At 42.0% G+C, this 20,310-nt stretch overlaps 1 protein-coding gene across 2 annotated transcripts in view; it reads left to right on the forward strand.

The window, feature by feature from the left end:
* The window catches only part of npdc1b (neural proliferation, differentiation and control, 1b), a 32,336-nt gene extending 13,944 nt beyond the window's left edge, over positions 1-18,392 (forward strand). The window contains exons 2-9 of one of the 2 annotated variants that reach the window (XM_020052170.3): positions 2,614-2,775; positions 12,082-12,177; positions 12,431-12,682; positions 13,084-13,150; positions 13,665-13,749; positions 14,867-14,946; positions 15,166-15,265; positions 15,493-18,392. In XM_020052170.3, coding sequence (XP_019907729.2) covers positions 2,614-2,775; positions 12,082-12,177; positions 12,431-12,682; positions 13,084-13,150; positions 13,665-13,749; positions 14,867-14,946; positions 15,166-15,265; positions 15,493-15,564 — 914 coding nt within the window. In that variant the 3' untranslated portion in view covers positions 15,565-18,392. Of the gene's footprint in view, positions 1-2,613; positions 2,776-12,078; positions 12,178-12,430; positions 12,683-13,083; positions 13,151-13,664; positions 13,750-14,866; positions 14,947-15,165; positions 15,266-15,492 lie in introns of both variants that reach the window. The other variant, XM_010892426.4, reaches the window with a different exon arrangement.
* Positions 18,393-20,310: the final 1,918 nt, after the last annotated feature.

Here is a 20,310-nt window from a genome sequence, read left to right on the forward strand (position 1 = left end):
TTGAACAGTAAGCTCAGGGTGCTACCGGATGAACTAAGTACCCTCCAAATAGTAGCAAGGATTTGGTTATATGCTTCATTTGTGGGTTTATTGAACCACAGAAGCGAGGAGAGCGTTTGAAGTTTGGAGATTTTGAATTGCTCGTTGTCACAGTTGTGCACGCAATACATTTTTTTCCCTTTTAATATTTCAGTTATTTGTAATAGTGCAGTTTCCAGGGTAATCTTTTTGTCACAGCGCTGAGGGAAAATATGACTTTCAAGTTGTTCTAATGAAATCATATGTTGTAGATTAGACAGGTTTGTTGTTAAGCTAGACTGTGTTCTGTGATTAAATGGGATGGATGGGATAATAGCCTTTTGCTGATGGATTAAGATTACTGGTGATCTGCTCTGTCAGAACACATTGAAAAGCCTGATTTGTCAAATCCAAATACTGAACTGAGTCCATCCCTGACTCTGCACTGCTTTTGACTGGCCAGCCCATAGGGAATGTGAGAAGCTATGCTGTAGATCGCTGTATGTTTTTAGCTATTCTATTACATTGAGATAGGATTCAAGGGCATGTTTTTTGCTGTTCAGGGCCACCATTCCTAAATAGCTTGTTGCTACTTCTAATCTGAAACAGAATGGAGCATAGCCTTTAAAACACTGTCTTCTGTTCTTTTGTGTTCAAACCTTGCTCTTCTACTAAAAATAAGTGTTCCCTTATCTCCTGTCGTTTGCCTTAATCTTTGCCCAGTTTGTCTCTTTTTTGATAGCTAAGGGCTCGCCTAGACCGCCCCCCCCACCTAACCCTCCCCATTTAACATTCACAGTATGACTCACAGCAGATGATGTCACATCGTCTCCGTTGCCATGGTAGTCGTTATGGCAACCACAGCAGCCTTGAGTTTCACTGGCAGGCAGAACCCTTCAAGAAGGGGGGCAGTCAGTAAAGGGGTAAATATTGATAGGTTTACTTCGCCGCCCTTAGGTTATTGAACGCCTACTGAGCAGACAAACACGGAAAAGGCAATGCGCTGGTTCTTTGAAATCCTCAAACAGCAAGGGCTGAGTTGTGCCATGTCAAGGCCTCTCTTAGACATGAAGACCACGTCCCAGATGGTATCCCTTTCCCTGGAGCCATATTCAGTCAGTCAGTGGTCTAGCCAGGTGTTTACTCTGGCTGAATGCTAGGCAGGCTAACTCGGCACTACATCAAACATACAAAACCCAAGAAGGGATGCGCTGCATTTGGCAGACGGGCTCAGGCGCTGTGTTGGTCTAAGTGAGGGCTATTGTTCAATGAGAAAAGGGCCCCGGGTAACAACTTGCAGCCAACCTGCGCCCTTCTCAGCAACCACCTGCTTTTTTTAGTTCACCAGCCTCCTCCCACCCTTTTCTAGTACACCTCCATAAAGTGTCTTCGGAATGTATTCAGACTTTGCTCTGGATCATGTTTTTCTTCAAGAAACTTTCTGTATTTTGCTCTGGTAATCCTTCCCTCAATCTTAACCAGTCATCCAGTCACTGAGAAGCATCCCCATAGCGTGATGCTCCCATCCCAATGCTTAAGAAACCTCCCCTGACCAAAGCCCTTCCTGCCTGGTTACTTGCTTTGGCCAGATGGCCAACTCTAGGAAGAGTTTTGGTGGTTCTTCCTTTTCTTAATGATGAAGCCCACTGTGCTCCTGGGAACTTTTATTGCTTCCAATTTTTTTTATATAATCTTCTGCTGAAGTTTAAAGATGATTTCTCCCTCAGTGAGGACTGGAGTGGATTGAGTGGGGACATAGGCAGTCTGCTGCAGTGGCTCCTTCCAGCTCCATGAACAGAAATAAGAAAATAATACATATTTGGCTAATGTTATTTAAATGAAATCGTTTTCATTACAATTGTAGTCTAAATAGGCTTATAGCATATGTTGTTAACCTGTTACCGCATTCTTCTCCATCGTAGCCCAAAACTGCAACAACATCTCTGACCTTTAGATACTCAACTCTACAAACTAAGGACTTCAGTCTCAGTGTAGTTTAAAAGGGAGGTTGGTTTCTGTGACTCAGCCATAGTACCAAGGCTTAAAACACTGGGAATTTGTAATGACTAACAGCCCTGGTGTTTGTAAAGCTAGTGATAGAGGCTAGACACATCCTCAACTCAAACTGGGAATGCTAGTCAAATGGCACCTTTTCCTCAGTGTTGTGCACAGGGCTGTGGTCAAAGGTAGTGCACTACGAGGGAATAGGGTGCCATTAGTGAAGGATATGATTATGATTGGCTGTAGCCCAGTGTGTGGTACAGATGACCTGGAGGTTTTTATTATGTTAGGAGGTACAGACAGGCGGCAGCAACTATTTCTTTTATTTCATCTTTATCTTTGTTAATGTTCCCCATTTTCTCACCAGCTGTACAGTTGTCACAGTGGGCACCCTGGTAGTAGCTTGCTGTAAGATTCAGATGATGATTATCACCCCGGACGCCTCCGTCGATATTGTCAATGAAATGGGTCGTTTCTACTGGGTATTGACACAAAACATAAGGAGATGAGCTACCATTTCGGGGGTTGCGACATTGCACTGCAGCTAATGAAATGTATGTGAACACTAACGTTGTGGAGTGTCTGTTTTCACAGGATCTTCTTCGGTGTGCCCGCGGAGCCTGGACTGTGCCCGAGCAGGGCGTCACTTCTGCCAGCCAGGCAGCTCACACTGTGGCCCATGCCTCAGCCCGCTGGTGGAGAACCTTCACGGCCGATGTGTGGTGAAGAGAAGGGACGCTCACAACTCTCATTTTGGTATGTCTGCTATGTGTCTGTCTCTACTAATGCCTGTGTACTGGGTCAGCGGCCAAAACACCACCAAACCTCACATTGCCACTCCAGTCTCGGTCAGTCCTGAGTTGCCTCCCATAATCATGACTTCTTATTAACGATGCACAATTAGTTTGGCATCATCTGGGGGTGATGGAAGATTTGAAAATAGAGTGAAAACCAGACCGAACACAAATACCTCTATTCGCAAAACGCTAGTTTGGGCAAAATATCCCTTCTCCCTAAAAAACTCCAAAGAAACAGGTGCCAGCAGAATTGTCCTGTATTATCATTCATTTCAACACAGTCTCCCGGTGGTTTTCTTGAAAGACAAGTTTAATGTGAACACGAGTTAACGGAGCTCAGTTTTAATGGATCGAATCATGCGTGAGTCGCCCCCCCACCGCTGCGGATGTTAACGAGTGTTTAATGAAGCACATAGGAGGTACGTCATCAGGGGACGGGGGTCAGTTGTTCCAATGCAGAGAGTTGGAGTGAAAACATTAGCATTCATAACGGGCCAACATTACAAGGATGCTTTTCGTAGATCCGTAAAAACAACATTGCTTCTGAAACCTTAATGCAATCGCTTAGTTTTAATCAGGCGAGACCGAAACTGGAAAAGACTGGAATGCCGTTCACAAAGAAGAAAATAAGGAAATTAATGGATTTTTTTATTTTTATGTTGAATATTTAACCTTTTTCACCATCTCCGTCACATAGCTTGTTTTCAGTATCCCTCAGCCAGCACACAGATGTTCAGACTGCATACACGTCCCAAATGGTGTCCTGTTCTCTATGTTGTGTGTTCAGGACGCTTCCACAGACTGGTTTGAGATGAACTGTCGGTGAACAGATCCCTAAGCAGAGAGCAAGTGGAACCTCTCTTTTCTCTTCCCTCTTTCTGGTCTCCTCTTTTGTTTCACAGTTCCTCAGTACCCTTTAATCAATGTAAAATTGTCTTTAGTGGCATGGCGGTGATAATGTACAAATAGCCATGGCGTACTCTGGAAATAATTGTCAATTTAAGGTTGTGGTGGTGGCGGTAATAAGTCCAATGATCAAGAGAACAAAAAATAACCATGCAACATACAATAAAAATAACACTGGCGTGAGACAGGTTTCTTGCTTTGTCACTGTTATTTTGTGGCAGACAGCAATTCATTGCTTTCCCAGCCCAACGCTCTCTGCATCCTCCCCCAAATATATGTTTGCACCATTGTCATTTGAGAGGTCTTTAAAACCTGTTGTTGTTCTGTATTTCTGACATCGACGTTGATTGAATGTTTTGGTCCTGAGACTTCAGTGTGTTACATAGGGGTGGTTCGAAGTCACGTTTAGTACGATTTGGGCAAAACATAACATATATTTTAATTTATTTCGAAGTTATAAACTTTGCCCATTTTCAATGTATTTAAAGCATGCAGCAGGTTGGAGTTTTCCAGTAAACAAAAAATAATTACAGCATTTTGCAATTACTCACCGTTCTGAAAGCGGTTCCGCACCAATGCCCGATGGGAATGACGTTCCGAATAATAATATTAAAAATAGAATTATCTGTTTTTTTAAAAGCGCTAACTCAGAGTTTGACATTATTCGTAGTCTTGCTAACGTAAGCTTTTGGTTCCTGGTTGCTAGCTAATAGTTTTGAGTGTTTTGCCAGTTTTTTTCGACTGTTCCGAAATCGTACTGAACGTAACTTGAAAGTTTCGGTACGTACCCAACCGTACGGTTACACCCCATAGACTGTATATATAATGGACGACGCCCTTTCGCTCTTTTCCATTGGTGAAAAATGAAGCCACCAGTGTCCTGATACGGCGCTGACATCTTGGACTTGCGTCTGCGCAGATAGCGATCTTGGGACCAGTTCTGCGCAGTAGTTATGCGCAGTAGCGAGAAGGAAGTAAAGCCCTAAAGCCGCGAAATCAACGGCCCCACCCCTGTGCCCCGCCCTCACTCTCCCTCGCAGAATGCGCATACCGTAATCAATCGCAAGTCCAAGTACAGTACAACATTTGCTTGTTAAACCTAGACGATATGTTATAGCCTAACTTACATCATGTTTAACCTTAATTTAGAATAGGCCTAATACAAAAAGAATTGGTAACTTCTAGCTAACGATCACCTGCTAGCTATTAACGAGTCTTGTTGTCTTTTAGCTAACGTTAGCTAGCCCATTACATTTATTTACTAATTAAATAGCTTATAAATTTAACTTACCGAAAAAAATTCAAAGATCGATTGGAAATGCCAGATCGGTTAGCACAATGTACTGCAGAACAACCCATTATGTCCGTGTGAAATTATAGAAATTTTGAGATTCAATGTAAAGTTTCAATCTCCTCAGTCCTCCGAAGATTCAGTGGCTCCTCGGCTCAGATAGCTGTCAATCACAGCTGTGAATCACGACGTCACACCACCGTATTTAGAGCATTAAATAACTAACTAAAAACAACTTATTTTAAAAACAAACTCTTGAATTTACATTAGGGTGATACAAACTACAGTAAATGACAGAAACCAGCTTCGGAAAAAATATATTTGAAGGGTAATTTAATTGTTTAGTTGGTCTCGCATCCCATTGAATAACATGGGGAGGGCGGGATTTATGACCTATACTGGGACGTTTTGGCTTCACTTTTCAGGGCTTGTGCGGCACGCTTGTTACACCCCTAGTGTTAGATGAAAATGATTTGAGTTGGATGAAGGGACTTGGTAATGATATCAGAAGGGGGCGCTGTGTGTTAGATATTTTCCAAAAATGTGCGCACCTAGCTCCCATAAAGTGACATTTCGATTACACATTCATTTCTCTCTCCTTCCCTCCCACACAAACACACACACACACACACACACACAGACGCTGCGTGACCACCACAGTGGGAGGTGATGATATTGCAGTGTGGATGTGGCCAGTAAGTACGTAGAGAGCCCTGTGATAACCACAGGAATAGAACTGACAGTATGTGTCTAGAATGCTCTTCATTCGATTTGTGGCCTTGGGAAGCTTGTTTTGTAGCTGTTTCTTCAGTTCATGTGTCTTCACTCGCTTGCTGTCTCTCTCTGTCTGTCCCTTTCTAGATCTATATCTGAGTAAGATCCTGCTGCAGACTGGCACTGGGTTATTATGGAGCTTGTGGGCGGGACTTGATTCGCATACCTTGCGATTACATTGACTCCTTTACTGATCAATGTCATTAGAAATGTGCAGAAAAGTCTTTACCTGCTTAAACAATCACTTGTTAACAAGCTATTTCAGTGTCCATATTTTGTGTAATAAACTTAAACCAAATGTTTGTAGGTTCTTCCTTTGAAGATTGCAAGCCTATAATGACTTTTCTGTGTGGTAGCTAACAAAATCGTGAGCTCGCTGAAAGAGTCAATAAAATTGCTAGCCAACGTTATGAGTCGACTCGTCCACAAGCCCTACGGTGCCCCCGGCCTCAGCCGGAGTCTTTTGGGAAAATGTCTTTATCCCGCTCTCTCATTATATCTCTCTGTATATCTTTCTGCATTTCACTCTCTGTCACTGTCTCTTAACCTCTCTGTATGTCTTAAACAGGGATACGTTTAAATGCTTTCAAGCATTTAATTGTGCTGCAATCTGAGGTGCAGTTAACTGTCGATTTCTGAGGGTGGTAACTCTAATGAACTTATCCTCGGCAGCAGAGGGAACTCAGGGTCTTCCTTTCCGGTGGTGGTCCTCATGAGACCACGTAAGGCTTGATGGTTTTTGCGACTGTGGGAAATAGTAATACCAAAGAAAATAACCTTGAATAGGTGTGTCCAAACTTTTGACTGGTACTCTGTTTATTTATTTTATAGTTCTTCTCCTCTGAGACACACATCGTCTGACCCCCCCCCCCCCCCACTCCCTTTCTTGGCTTTTCTCCCCTGTTTCTCTGGTGATAGTTTTCATTCATGAATTTGAAGGGATCAGCATCCTCTACTCGCTCTTTATCCCACGTCTCTGTCACCCTCTTTCGGTCTCCTCCAACTTCCTCTGTGCCCTCCACCACTGCGTGACAGGAAGGCTAGCCCACCCATCCACCCACACACACACACTGCTACACATCCGCTCTCACACAACTGTACACCCAGGCAATTCACCCGCTCTCACTAACGCATGCTGGCAACACTCTTTCACTTAAACACACTGCACCACTTCCCGTGCCTCTCTCTCTCACCAACACCCAAACGGCTGCCCTCACAGTGAATCTCTCTCTCCCACCCAGCCAGCCAACTACGCTATCGCTGGCTAGCTCAGGCTCATGTGCACTACACGCATGCACAATGATGCCCCACACGCAACATGCCTCTGTGTGACTGATCCGTCTCCCTAGGGGGGAGACGTAGCATATCCTGGTTTTCACACCATTAAGCACACTCGCGGTGCTAGTGAGAGTCCCCTGTGTTAGTCTTAAAGTGATAGTTCACACAACTACCAAAATGGCAAATGTGTGTCCTTATGTTGTCTTTGGACAAGGTGTGCTTCAGTTTACTTTCCTGGCAATGTTTCCAAATGCTAGCATTTTAGCATCTGTGGCAAACGTTTTATCCAAGTCCCGAAACCTATATTAAAATACAAACCCGATTCCAAAAAAGTTGGGACACTGTACAATTGTGAGTAAGAACAGAATGCAATGATGTGGAAGTTTCAAATTTCTATATTTTATTCAGAATACAACATAGATGACATATCAAATGTTCAAACTTAGAAAATGTATCACTTCAAGGGAAAAATAAGTTGATTTTAAATTTCATGGCATCAACACATCTCAAAAAAGTTGGGACAAGGCCATGTTTACCACTGTGTGGCATCCCCTCTTCTTTTTATAACAGACTGCAAACGTCTGAGGACTGAGGAGACAAGTTGCTCAAGTTTATGAATAGGAATGTTATCCCAATCTTGTCTAATACAGGCTTCTAGTTGCTCAACTGTCTTAGGTCTTCTTTGTCGCACCTTCCTCTTTATGATGCACCAAATGTTTTCTATGGGTGAAAGATCTGGACTGCAGGCTGGCCATTTCAGTACCCGGATCCTTCTTCTATGCAGCCATGACATTGTAATTGATGCAGTATGTGGTCTGGCATTGTCATGCTGGACAATGCAAGGTCTTCCCTGAAAGAGACGACGTCTGGATGGGAGCATATGTTGTTCTAGAACTTGGATATAACTGTCAGCATTGATGGTGCCTTTCCAGATGTGTAGGCTGCCCATGCCACACGCACTCATGCAACCCCATACCATCAGAGAAGCAGGCTTCTGAACTGAGCGCTGATAACAACTTGGGTTGTCCTTGTCCTCTTTAGTCCAGATGACATGGCGTCCCAGTTTTCCAAAATGAACTTCAAATTTTGATTCGTCTGACCACAGAACACCTTTCCACTTTGCCACAGTCCATTTTAAATGATCCTTGGCCCAGATAAAACGCCTGCGCTTCTGGATCCTGTTTAGATACGGCTTCTTTTTTGACCTGTAGAGTTTTAGCCGGCAACGGCGAATGGCACGGTGGATTGTGTTCACCGACAATGTTTTCTGGAAGTATTCCTGAGCCTATGTTGTGATTTCCATTACAGTATCATTCCTGTATGTGATGCAGTGCCGTCTGAGGGCCCGAAGATCACGGCATCCAGTATGGTTTTCCGGCATTGACCCTTATGCACAGAGATTGTTCCAGATTCTCTGAATCTTTGGATGATATTATGCACTGTAGATGATGATAACTTCAAACTCTTTGCAGTTTTTCTCTGAGGAACTCCTTTCTGATATTGCTCCACTATTTTTCGCCGCAGCATTGGGGGAATTGGTGATCCTCTGCCCATCTTGACTTCTGAGAGACACTGCCACTCTGAGAGGCTCTTTTTATACCCAATCATGTTGCCAATTGACATAAAAAGTTGCAAATTGGTCCTCCAGCTGTTCCTTATCTGTACATTTAACTTTTCTGGCCTCTTATTGCTACCTGTCCCAACCTTTTTGGAATGTATAGCTCTCATGAAATCCAAAATGATTCAATATTTGGCATGACATTACAAAATATCTCACTTTCAACATTCGATATCTATATTCTATTGTGAATTAAATATACGTTTATGAGATTTGTAAATTATTCCATTCCTTTTTTACTCACAATTTGTACAGTGTCCCAACTTTTTTGGGATCGGGTTTGTAGTTCTCATATCTATTTGTCCAAGATCATCTGAGATTCATTATTGGTTCCATTATTATTGCTTTCATGAATGCCAAATAATCATGGTACTGATATTATAATTGTTCGCATGTCATATTCAAATAATCTCTGAGGCCCTGTGTGATTTGGAAATGAATCGTGACAAACGCTTGTATAGAACTCTGTATATGGATGGGATTTGTGCCAGGGATTAAACCCAAGCATATAGTCCTGTCATTCTTTTTCCATAAACTGCATACAGTGTAAGGACGCCAAAGTACCTTTCTTCTGATTGGGATTATTTAGCATGCCTCTCCTCCAAGAGTGTTAATGCCAGAGACACCATTTAAACTTAAAAACTTTCTAATTGTTCAGTCCCTAGTTGCTTGCTTTCAAGTTTTGATACCTGTTAAACTTCCAGTATCCCTTTCTCTTGAACTATTCAAACTACAGTGATCAAACCGACATTTACACATTTAAGATATGCCAATTTAGAATGCTTAACTGTGGATCAGCTATGACAATACATTGGCATAAAGTTGCTTAGGTTGTTTGAATTAACCCTAAAACAGTGTATCTTAGTGTTCAAGCTAGAGACCAAACCAACATTGTTTCCGTTTTCAAGATATCCCAAAGTGATATGCTAAACCATCCATGGTCCAAGAGGATTTTGCCCAGATTTCACTACTTGGACATTTTGGGTCCTAGATTAATTTCTGTAACGCCAAGTGGGATTCGGGCGACTAAGAAACTCCAGCGCGTGATTGTGACCGGTTTTGTCCAGAACTACCAGGCGGATTGAATTGGCCAAAGAGACCCAAATTATATAACATTATTTTCCTTAGAATGCCTAGATCAAAGCTAAAGTCAGTCGTACGATTCCAGTGACACATTTTCTGGATATGTGTGGAAATTCAGCTTGATAGAATTTGATTGAAAGCATTATGAGGTTTTCTTTCAATGGTATTCCCTGATAGTTCCATGCCTTTACTGTCATATTACATTGCATTGGATTGGATTTAAACGAATTAATAAAACAAATAATAGATGATAAAAAAATAGACAACCCAAAAATAGAATGTCTTAAATAAAACAGAATGAAGTTAATTATAAAGCATGTAAATTAGTTGTCTGCGTGTAATGACACCAAACGGCAACCAGATGGCAGCACGAGATCGGCAGCCCAGTTTGAACTTACATAAAATCAGAAAACTGACCAATTCAGAAACATTTCCCAAGAAGATCCTCATACTATGTTGGCAGAATAATTTTTTGGGGTTTATAAAATAAATAAACATAAATAGCGACGTAGTCACTTCTGGTCTGGATGGGTGGTCAGTCAAAGCTGTTTAAGCTGAATGGTCATTGCGCGTTGCCTGGTAGAAAGTGTTCCTTGACAGAATAACCTTCCTCGGCCTCTTGATTATGATCAAATATGTTCTAAAACATTTTGGATGAAAACAAAGAGTTATCTTACATAAAGGTTGTTCGTCACCATTATTGATCAGTGATCAGCGTGCGCAGCCATCTTGTTTCTCGTTACCATGGGACTGAACTGTTTGACGTCCCATCATTCCTACGTGTCAGAGGTCAATTCTATGCTATCGAAGCCTTGAATCAACGCCATGTGGGATTCGGGCGACTAAGAAACTCCAGCGTGTAATTGGGACCGGTTTTGTCCAGATCTACCAGGCAGACTGAATTGGCCAAAGGGACCCAAATTATATAGCATTATTTTCAAAATTCAGTCGTACGATTCCAGTGACACATTTTCTGGATATGTGTGGAAATGTAGGGTGCGCGCGCACCCTACATTAGAATACCTAGATATGTGCAAACTTCAGCCGGAAGATTCCCGTCGCCTCTCATGCAGTGATTACCATAGGAACACAAACGGAACGCCTCACGAAAATGTCTAGATCTAATATATATATATATACTTTCTTTTATAATTATATATTTTTCGCATATTTATGCTAATTTATGCTAATGAGCTAAATCAGCATATCCGCGGATTGAGACCCAGGAGGGTTTTAAACATGTATCGACTGTGACAATATTAATTTGCAGACATAAAAATAGTTTGCAGACACAAAACTAGCACTAATCACCGTCACCCTTGAATCGTTCAAGCTGAGACACCAAACGGTTTTATGTTCTCCTCTTCTTCTCTGCTATTCAACTGTAAAATCAGAAGAAATATTTTGCTGCCACCCACAACCTTTTGTGAAATCATTAAAGCAACCCCCAGCTACTTTACTTCCAAATTCTAGTTTCTGTTGGCATGGTATCCAATATGATGGATGCACATGGCACCAGAGATAAACAACAAGCAGGTTATCATCTCTGCAAACAACAAAGCTATTTGATGCCCGGCTGCAGTTTGTTTTCTCAATGCTTTTTTACATGACTCCTGATTTCATTCGGGTCTTTAATCCGATTGTCGATTGGCTTGTGTGTTCATGCGAAATTTCACCCTTGCCACATGAGGGCAGCAGGAGCCTCTCGTTTCTAACTGGAATTCAAACCTGTTCATTACCGGCACACACAGGGGACGTGGAAGATTCACACAGTTTGATACGTTATGTGACATTTGCATGATGACACGGTAGGATCCCACAAGGCTGTCTTGTGGGCTCCTAGTGGAAGTGTATGGCTCGGGAGTCAAGGCCTGTCACCAGTGGAATTTCCCACAGTTAGCAGTTGGTTGTTCTATCGATCTACCAACCTTACCCAGAGCAATTTTTACAATCAAGATCCACACTACAACATCCTTATTTCATAGCCTGTCCTTCTATGTGGATGGTAGCTGGTGTTGTTGGGAAATGTCCTTCCTATGGTTTTGCTGACTCATTGTGGGCAGCGCTGGCCAAACCGATCCCTTTGGCGCTGTGTTGTAATATCCTGGGATTAGGTCATCATTGGTGATTGTACATCTCTGACACAAACTTGCAATCACCTTGCTGGTGAAGGAGAAATGACTACCCTTCTCTCAGTCTATACGTTGGCCTCTTCGCTCCTTCCTGTCCGGGAAATCCTATATTAGAAGTAATAGAAATACTGCCTCATCGCTGCTTAAGTAATCAATAAAACCCATATTATCCTCTTTCAGTAGACAAAGTGACCACTTTCCCTGAACTGGACGAAGAGATAGACTTCCTGTCAACCATCATTAGCAAACAGAAGACAGAGTCAGCGGTCAAACATCCAGGTGAGACTTAAGACGGTATGTTTTCCTAGGTACTAGGAACCCCTTAAGCCCTGGTCAAAAGCAGCGCTCAAGGGAATATAGTGCTACCGTAGATCATCAAAGGAATATGGAGACATCTCATTGACTTTTCACAAGCTCTGATAGAAGCTTTTAGTAACTGGATATATAATGACCCTAATGGTCTAGGAACACCAGTTGTCGGGTTTGCTGTGAGGAAGTAATTTTCCCTTTTCTTTTTGTTATTTCCTCACAGCTCCTCTCTCACAGAATGTTCCCATAGCCATGGAGGAGGAGGTGGAGGAAGAGGATGACAGATCAATGATTCTCAAACAGCGGCCCACCACAGAACAGCACACCCCCCCCAGTCCACCCGCTGGGGCCCCCCCATCTATTACTACTACAGCCGCTGCCCCCACAATGACAGCGTCCGCCACCACCCACGTCCCAGATGTCCACAGTGGGCCCCTGATCATCCCCTACCCCCCCAACGATCATGTGTTTATTGGTGTGTAACGATTTTAACATCAAAATGCATTGCTTTGTAGATGGACCCGGACATTTCCAGTTCCAGTATAAATGCACATTATTTCATGGACGCATTGAATAGGGCCACCACTGTTCTCCAGTCTTACATTTTCTCGCTTATTTGTTGTCGTGTAAATGTTGTATTGACCGTCATTGCTCCCGGCTCTTAACTGAGGTTTGGTGCATTTTGGATGCACTCAAAGTAGTTGCTGGACTAGCTTTCTTGCTTTTCTCCTAGTTTATCGACTAAGAAAGGAAAGAAGTGCCTGACTCTTGTCTCCTCTTCTGATCTATACATCCTCTTCTGGATAATGTCTCACTCCTCCTCTACCAGACGTTTGTATCCACTCTTTCTGACATCTGTTCTTTATCTCTTCACAGTCATGACCAGTGTGTTTCTGGTCCTGGGATCTGTAGCCTTGCTCTTGGCAAGCGTCTGTTGGATCAGGTAAAACTCCTAAATCTTGGTCCTGTTATCTTGTTGTTGTTTTTTTTACATGTTCTGTGGGTCTTTAAAGTTAATTGACTGTTTTGTGAACTGGTAGCACTGTATTGTTTTTTATGATATTGCTGTTTTTCTTTTTACTGTACATGTGCCACCTTCACACTTTAATGAAGGTGCTAATTGTACATACAATAGTTTGCATTTAAGTTTTACAGACTAGTAGAAATGTAGTAGATATGTACTCCTTTTTTAATTATTTTTGGATTCTTGTCTGACTCAGCATTAAACAGCTGATGCTTAACTTGCTGCGCAACAGTATCTATAAAATGACTACAAAGAAAATTCAGGCAGATAAGATTTAAATTGGTTTGAAATGTATTCTATTCCATGTAAAACAGATGTTTAAAAAAAATATCTATGTATTTTAACTGGCCAAAATTCATAACCTTTGGATGTCCGATATGAAATGTGCAGGGAAGGGCACAGAACTAACATTGACATCTATGGCTCATCTCAGGTTGCAGAGGGGGGTGCATCTGGCCCAGAAGACAGACTATCCCGCTTATGGGGTGGCGGGAGCCCATTCCTATGACAACAATGTGGTAAGTATAACACCACACACATACAACAGTGTTGCAATAGTCCAATTGGTTAGATGACCTATAAATGCTGTTAACATTTAATTCATAGATTATTTTCTACTTTTATTTTCTGCACGTTCGATGTGATTTGGCAACAGCATGCTGATCCTGTTGCATCAACCATATGTTCTCTATAGTCTTGTTGTACACTGCTCCGAACAAATTAAGGAAAGACTTAAATCACACATCGGGTCTTAATGAACAAAATGTATTAAAGATCCAAATCTTTACTGTGCATTGTGTAATTCTTGAGAACAGAATGACGTAACAACGGTCAATGGAAACCAAAATCATCAACCGACTGAGGACTGGATTCAAACTCTCACTGAAAATCAAATTTTTCATTTGAAATCACAGGCTGTGAATTTCATTTCAGCAACTCATAATGTGACTCAGTAGTGTGCATGGCCACATGCCTGTATGCACTCCAACAATGTCTGGGCAGGCTCCTGATGAGACGTGGATGGTGTCCTGGGGGATCTCCTCCCAGACCTGGATCAGGGCATCAGAGAGCTCCTGAACAGTCTGTGGCGCTACTTGGTGGCATCAAATGCACAGGTACCCAGAGGTTCTCATTGGGATACAGGTCTAGGGAACAGTCAGTGGCATCAATGCCTTCATCATCCAGGAACTGCCTGCACACTCTGGCAACCTGAGGCCGGGCATTGTCCTGCACCAGGAGGAACCCAGGGCCCACTTCACCAGCTTAAGGTCTGACGATGGGTCTGAGGATTTCCTCTTGTTAACTAACAGCAGTCAGGGTACTGTTGGCTTGCATGTGGAGGTCTGTGCGACCCTCCAAGGATATGCCTCCCCAGACCATCCAGCATGACAGATTTGGCAGTGGGCCGGTGATGATGTTGCAGGCAGCATAACTTTCAGCATGGTGTCTCCAGACTCTTTCACGTCTGTCACATGTGCTCAGTGTGACCCTGCTCTCATCTGTGAAGAGAACGGGGCTGTGGCAAATGCCAATGGAGCTGCACGGTGGTGGGCTGTGAGCAAAGGTCTGGGTGTAGACGTTATACTATGTTCTCTAATGTCATCTCGGGAACCTCCTTCTGTGTCCCGTCTGCAGCCTGGGGATAAGAAGCTGGCTCAGAGTGCCCAAATGTACCACTACCAGCACCAGAAACAGCAGATGCTTTCCCTGGAAAAGTGAGTTACAGCCCCTTTCCCAACCAGTCACTGTCTGTATGTCTGAAACTAGGTGTCAATTCTTGACTCACTCCCAGTGGGTTTGAATTAGGTAGGGAGGGGACGGGGGGAGGCAGCTTTTTCCGTTCCCATTCAGGCTTGTTTTTCCCAGTCTACCTGTTGATGGTGTGGCGTGCCTGGGTACCTCCTTCACATCACTGTTCTGTTGTTCTCGTCCAGACACAGGAATGAACCCCGGGTCCCTGACTCTGGGGCCACCTCAGACGAGGAGAACGAGGACGGGGACTTCACTGTGTACGAGTGTCCTGGGCTGGCACCGGTAGGAGACACACACACGCACGCACACAAGACACACGTGTACACACACCGAAACATAGTACCGCCGTGGGCCGTGGTAGAAACTGTGGTAACGTCCCCGTGTCAAGACATATTTATTACCTGGTTTATTAGATGTTTTTCTCAAGGTATGGCACAGACTTTGAAAAATATTTAACGTAGCGTTCTATATGCTGTGTAATAATCCATGTTTTCTTTCTCTCTCCTTAGACTGGGGAGATGGAGGTGAAAAATCCTTTGTTTGATGACTCGACAGTTTACCTTCAGCGGAGCCACAAGTAACCATATAAACCCGTATGCGTTCTGATATGCACGTATAAAACATATCCTACATTTACAGGAAGAGCTGATAACCCTTACTCACTCACTTACCTACAAATATACAGCAGGTTTCTCCCTAACCTCTCGTCATCCCACATGGCACGCCTGATGTGCTGGGGCAACGAGTGTTTAAGCAGATAATAAATGGAGTGGTTGTGAGGAAAACTGACTGAAACGTGAGGAGGACCGGAAGCGGAGATAGGCCATACAGACTTTATATCTGAATGGCTGTTTGAATCTAAACCTCCTGTTGAGACTGAGTGAAGCCTGGGACCAATGACATCTCACCTACGTGATATTTACACAATCTCTACGTGATCTCTCCATCACCTGTACATTGTTTGTGTCTGGCCTGCCTAACATAAACCATGCCTTCCTCATTTATTTATTTATGACAGCTCTTACCTCTTTTGGAACGGATCCTGTAATATCCTCTTGTGTTTTTCTGTCAAACGTAACTACCTGACTGAAAAGATTAGTGTGTACGATAATGGATAAAACCTCATATGACTGCTTGAGACTCATGGGTCATGGTCACACAACAACAAGCAGAAGAATCTGACAGAGATGTACAAAACCTGAACTCACTACAAGAAATGTTTGTTTTTGTGTTCGGTTGCAAAGTGTTTCACTCTGGTGTGGGTTTAAGAGTACAACCCTCTTTTATATGACAGATTCCAACAGACCGCTTGAGGAAGAGAACGGAGAAGTGCAGTGTTATGGGCCTGTGGTTAGCAGCCTGATTGTTACATTTTACAGTCTGTGAAGACTATGACTATAAGTTTGATGGTTCATATTTTCTGAATGTTACCCACTGGGATTTTCCATTAAATAAACAGGTCATGTGAAAATCCTACTTCACCAAACATGCTACAGTGAGCAGTGTGGTTATACACCTCAGGCTTGTTGAAGACACACGCACTTTGTGGCAGAACCACTTTTCTTAAATCACAGACAGCAGCCTGTTCGACCTGTTGTCAGTACTTGTTTTAAAGCCTACTCCTAGACAGGAAAAGCATTGATAATCTTTGGAAAATTCACTTGAGAAATTGGCTTAAGGGGATATTTCTGTGTACACGTAAGACCTAATTTTCAGTGCTGTAGTATCACTCAGACTGTTTATTAATCTATCAAAGATCCATCTTTAGTTGGCTAACAGGCCTACGCGTTACTAACCATAGCGGATAGACTTGCCCATAAAAGAAGTCACAGGAATCTGTCCAACAGCGTCCCCTCATAAAACTCTGCAGCCGCCTCTTTGTAGGCTGTACAAACCTCAATATCAAACCACTATTTAAGACACTAAATGTGAATATCTCAAATTGTCCAAACAAAAGGTCAAAACAGGAAGCACACACTTTGATTCAAGCATTAGGTAAGAATTGATTGGAAATGGTACAATTCTAAAGTTGTTAGTGGTAGTAATGGGACAGACTGAATGTTTGTTCTCTTAAATGTCACCCTATTCCCTACCTAGTGCCCTTCTTTTTACCAGATCCCTATGGGCTTGTAGTTCACTATGTAGAAAATAGGGTAAAAAATAAATAAATTGCCATCCCAAAAATCAGAATCATCTCATCTTCATTGCTCAGAAATGTTCATTTTGGTTTCATTATTTTTTTATATATATACAGAATGTGATTTTAATGTTTCAGAGATGGATAAATGCAGTACATACAGTAAACCTTTAAGAGCTCTGTCATGTAGCGATTATATTGTCAGTATTTATGGTCCCTCTATGCATGACTTGATGACGCTTTGTTCTGCTGAAAAGGGGATGTAAGTCAATATGCATTTATGATTCTTACAAGTTTCTTGTGTAAACTTGCTTCTGATATTTAGACAACTTGAATGATTTCCAAGGAATTTGGAACTTGTTTTACAGAACTCTGAACCAGAGCAATTCCGTCTTGTACATATCGTATCAATCTAATGACCATGGTTTCTCCCCATGATTTGTGATGTTAATGTAAATAGCCACTGATGTGAGATAGCAAACTATCACTAACAATGTATTTGTACACAGTTATTATTATAATTATTATTATTATTATTATGCTATATTTATGATTGCCGTGTCAAAGGAACCACTGTTTTCTTCTTTGTGTTCCAAATGGCGCCCTATTTCCTACATAGTTCATTGCTGAGTGTAGTGTACTATGCAGGTAATGCTTTGGAATGCACACTAAAGTCTGTTCAGAAGTTGCCTATTGCTGTTGTCTCTCAGGAAAGCTGATGTCATTAGCTTCTATTTACTTAACCGTCTCCTTAAGTGTCTGCCTCTTAACTCTCATACTAAAGTAGAAGGAAGTTGTCCAATGCTTACCGTGATGATTTGTGGGTGCAGACAATTGCAATTGCATTGGTGGGCTTCAAGAACAATGTATTTTAGATAAAAGAGGATTGGACTCTAAAAATGGACCTATCCACTGATGTTGGCCGAGACTACTTGTAATGGTTATGAATATCAAACCTTTGACTGTTTTACCATTGACCTACCTACATTAACACTGGCCGTGTTTGCAACATGCAGATAACTTTTTCCAAATTCCCAGGCTTTCCACAAATCTTGGCTTAAGGATTGAACGTTGTCATTGGCTTTCTCTCGTGAAAGCGGATGGTTAAGGACTGCCAATATCAACAGCACCCATTCCCCCAACCCCCTTCTCTAACTGGGAGTGATGAATGACCTATTGGTATCACTGGGATTGTTGGACATGATGCATGTAGATATGATCAGAACATGATATGAACATGAACAATAAATATTTATACTATCTTAACTGCGACACAGTCTGTTGTGCTTACATTTTTTTATGATACAGACAATGATCTGACAATGGAATCAAGCAAAACTACGACTGTATTTAATACCAAAAACATTATCTGGGATATAATTTAAAACCATCAGTTTAATTTTAGCCATCAGAACATGTAATACCCAAACCAAATTAAATGTTAGATATCATGACATCTGGTGGCCAGAGCTATTAGTGCATAGTGATAAAAACAGCATCCGCTCAGGATGTTGAGCGGGACTTCTAAATGGATCTACTTAGAGACTAGGGGGAATATAAGAGGAATTATTTAGGGACTAGGGGGAATATAAGAGGAATTATGTAGGGACTAGGGGGAATATAAGAGGAATTCTGTAGGGACTAGGGGGAATATAAGAGGAATTATGTAGGGACTAGGGGGAATATAAGATGAATTATGTAGGGACTAGAGGGAATATAAGAGGAATTATGTAGGGACTAGAGTGAATATAAGAGGAATTATGTAGGGACTAGAGGGAATATAAAATTAATTATGTAGGGACTAGGGAGAATATAAGATGAATTATGTAGGGACTAGGGGGTATATCAAATGAATTATGTAGGGACTAGAGGGAATATGAAATGAATTATGTAGGGACTAGGGGGAATATCAAATGAATTATGTAGGGACTAGGGGGAATATCAAATGAATTATGTAGGGAATAGGGGGAATATAAGATGAATTATGTAGGGACTAGGGGGAATATAAGATTAATTATATAGCGAATAGGGGGGATTAAACTGGACTCAATAGGGAATAGTGAGGATAGAACTGGACTATATAGGGAATAGGGGGGATTAAACTGGACTATATAGGGAATAGGGGGATAAAACTGGACTATATAGTAAATAGGGTGATGAAACTGGAATATATAGGGAATAGGGGGATTGAACTGGACTATATAGGGAATATGGGGATATAACTGGACTATATAGGGAATAGGGGGGATAAACCTGGACTATATAGCGAATAAGGGGGATAAAAATGGACTATATAGGGAATTTATAGGGATCTTAAAAAAGGTATTTGACAAACTTAATGACATCTTTATGACATCTTTAAATCCAAATTGTGCCACTTAACTTGAGGTCAAGAAAAATATTCATGACCCAATGTTAAAACCAACCACATATGACAGTTGTATTTAATGCTAAGACAAAAAGCTAAATAGTTTCTTCAAATTTGATCATCAGGCCTGCTATGACATGTTTATGACGGGTAATGTTTCTGACTAACTGCACCACAGCATGGTTTGGCGGTTGCTTTGTAGCCGACTGGAAGACTCTGCAACGGGTGGTGGAAACCACCCAGCACATCACCCAGCTTCCAGCCATCGTAGACCTCCAGCATAAGCAGTGTCTGCACAGGGTGTGCGGCATCATCAGGGTCCCTTCACATCCATGCCACAAACTGTTTGCCCTCCTTCCATCAGGCAGGTGGTACAGGTCTCTTCATTCCCGCACCAACACTTTCTTTCCATCTGCTGTAACCCTGCTGAACTAGGTGACCCATCACTAACCATATCCACCCTTTGTACTACTGGACTCTGACACTGCCTTGCAACGTCTGAAGTTTTCAGTTGTTACAGGTACGTGTCCACCTCGGGAACCTCACTGCTGTTGTCCCTTGCAGTTCAGTTGCACATGCTACCCTACACCTTAAATTTAATTGTACTGTACTTGTTCAATTACAATGAAGTAGAATCTAATCTAATGTTGCCGTGGTTAATGTCAAGTTGTCATAACAAAGACATTGACAGGATATTTTGTCTTAGTTAAATGTCCAGTTGTCATAACAAAGACATCCCAAACAATGTCAACCTTGCATAAAAAATGACATAATTAACCGAATAACACCTAATGACAACATTCTTAAACGTTCATAATGATT

Source organism: Esox lucius, chromosome 13, assembly GCF_011004845.1.
Source record: "Esox lucius isolate fEsoLuc1 chromosome 13, fEsoLuc1.pri, whole genome shotgun sequence".
Lineage (NCBI taxonomy): Eukaryota > Metazoa > Chordata > Actinopteri > Esociformes > Esocidae > Esox > Esox lucius.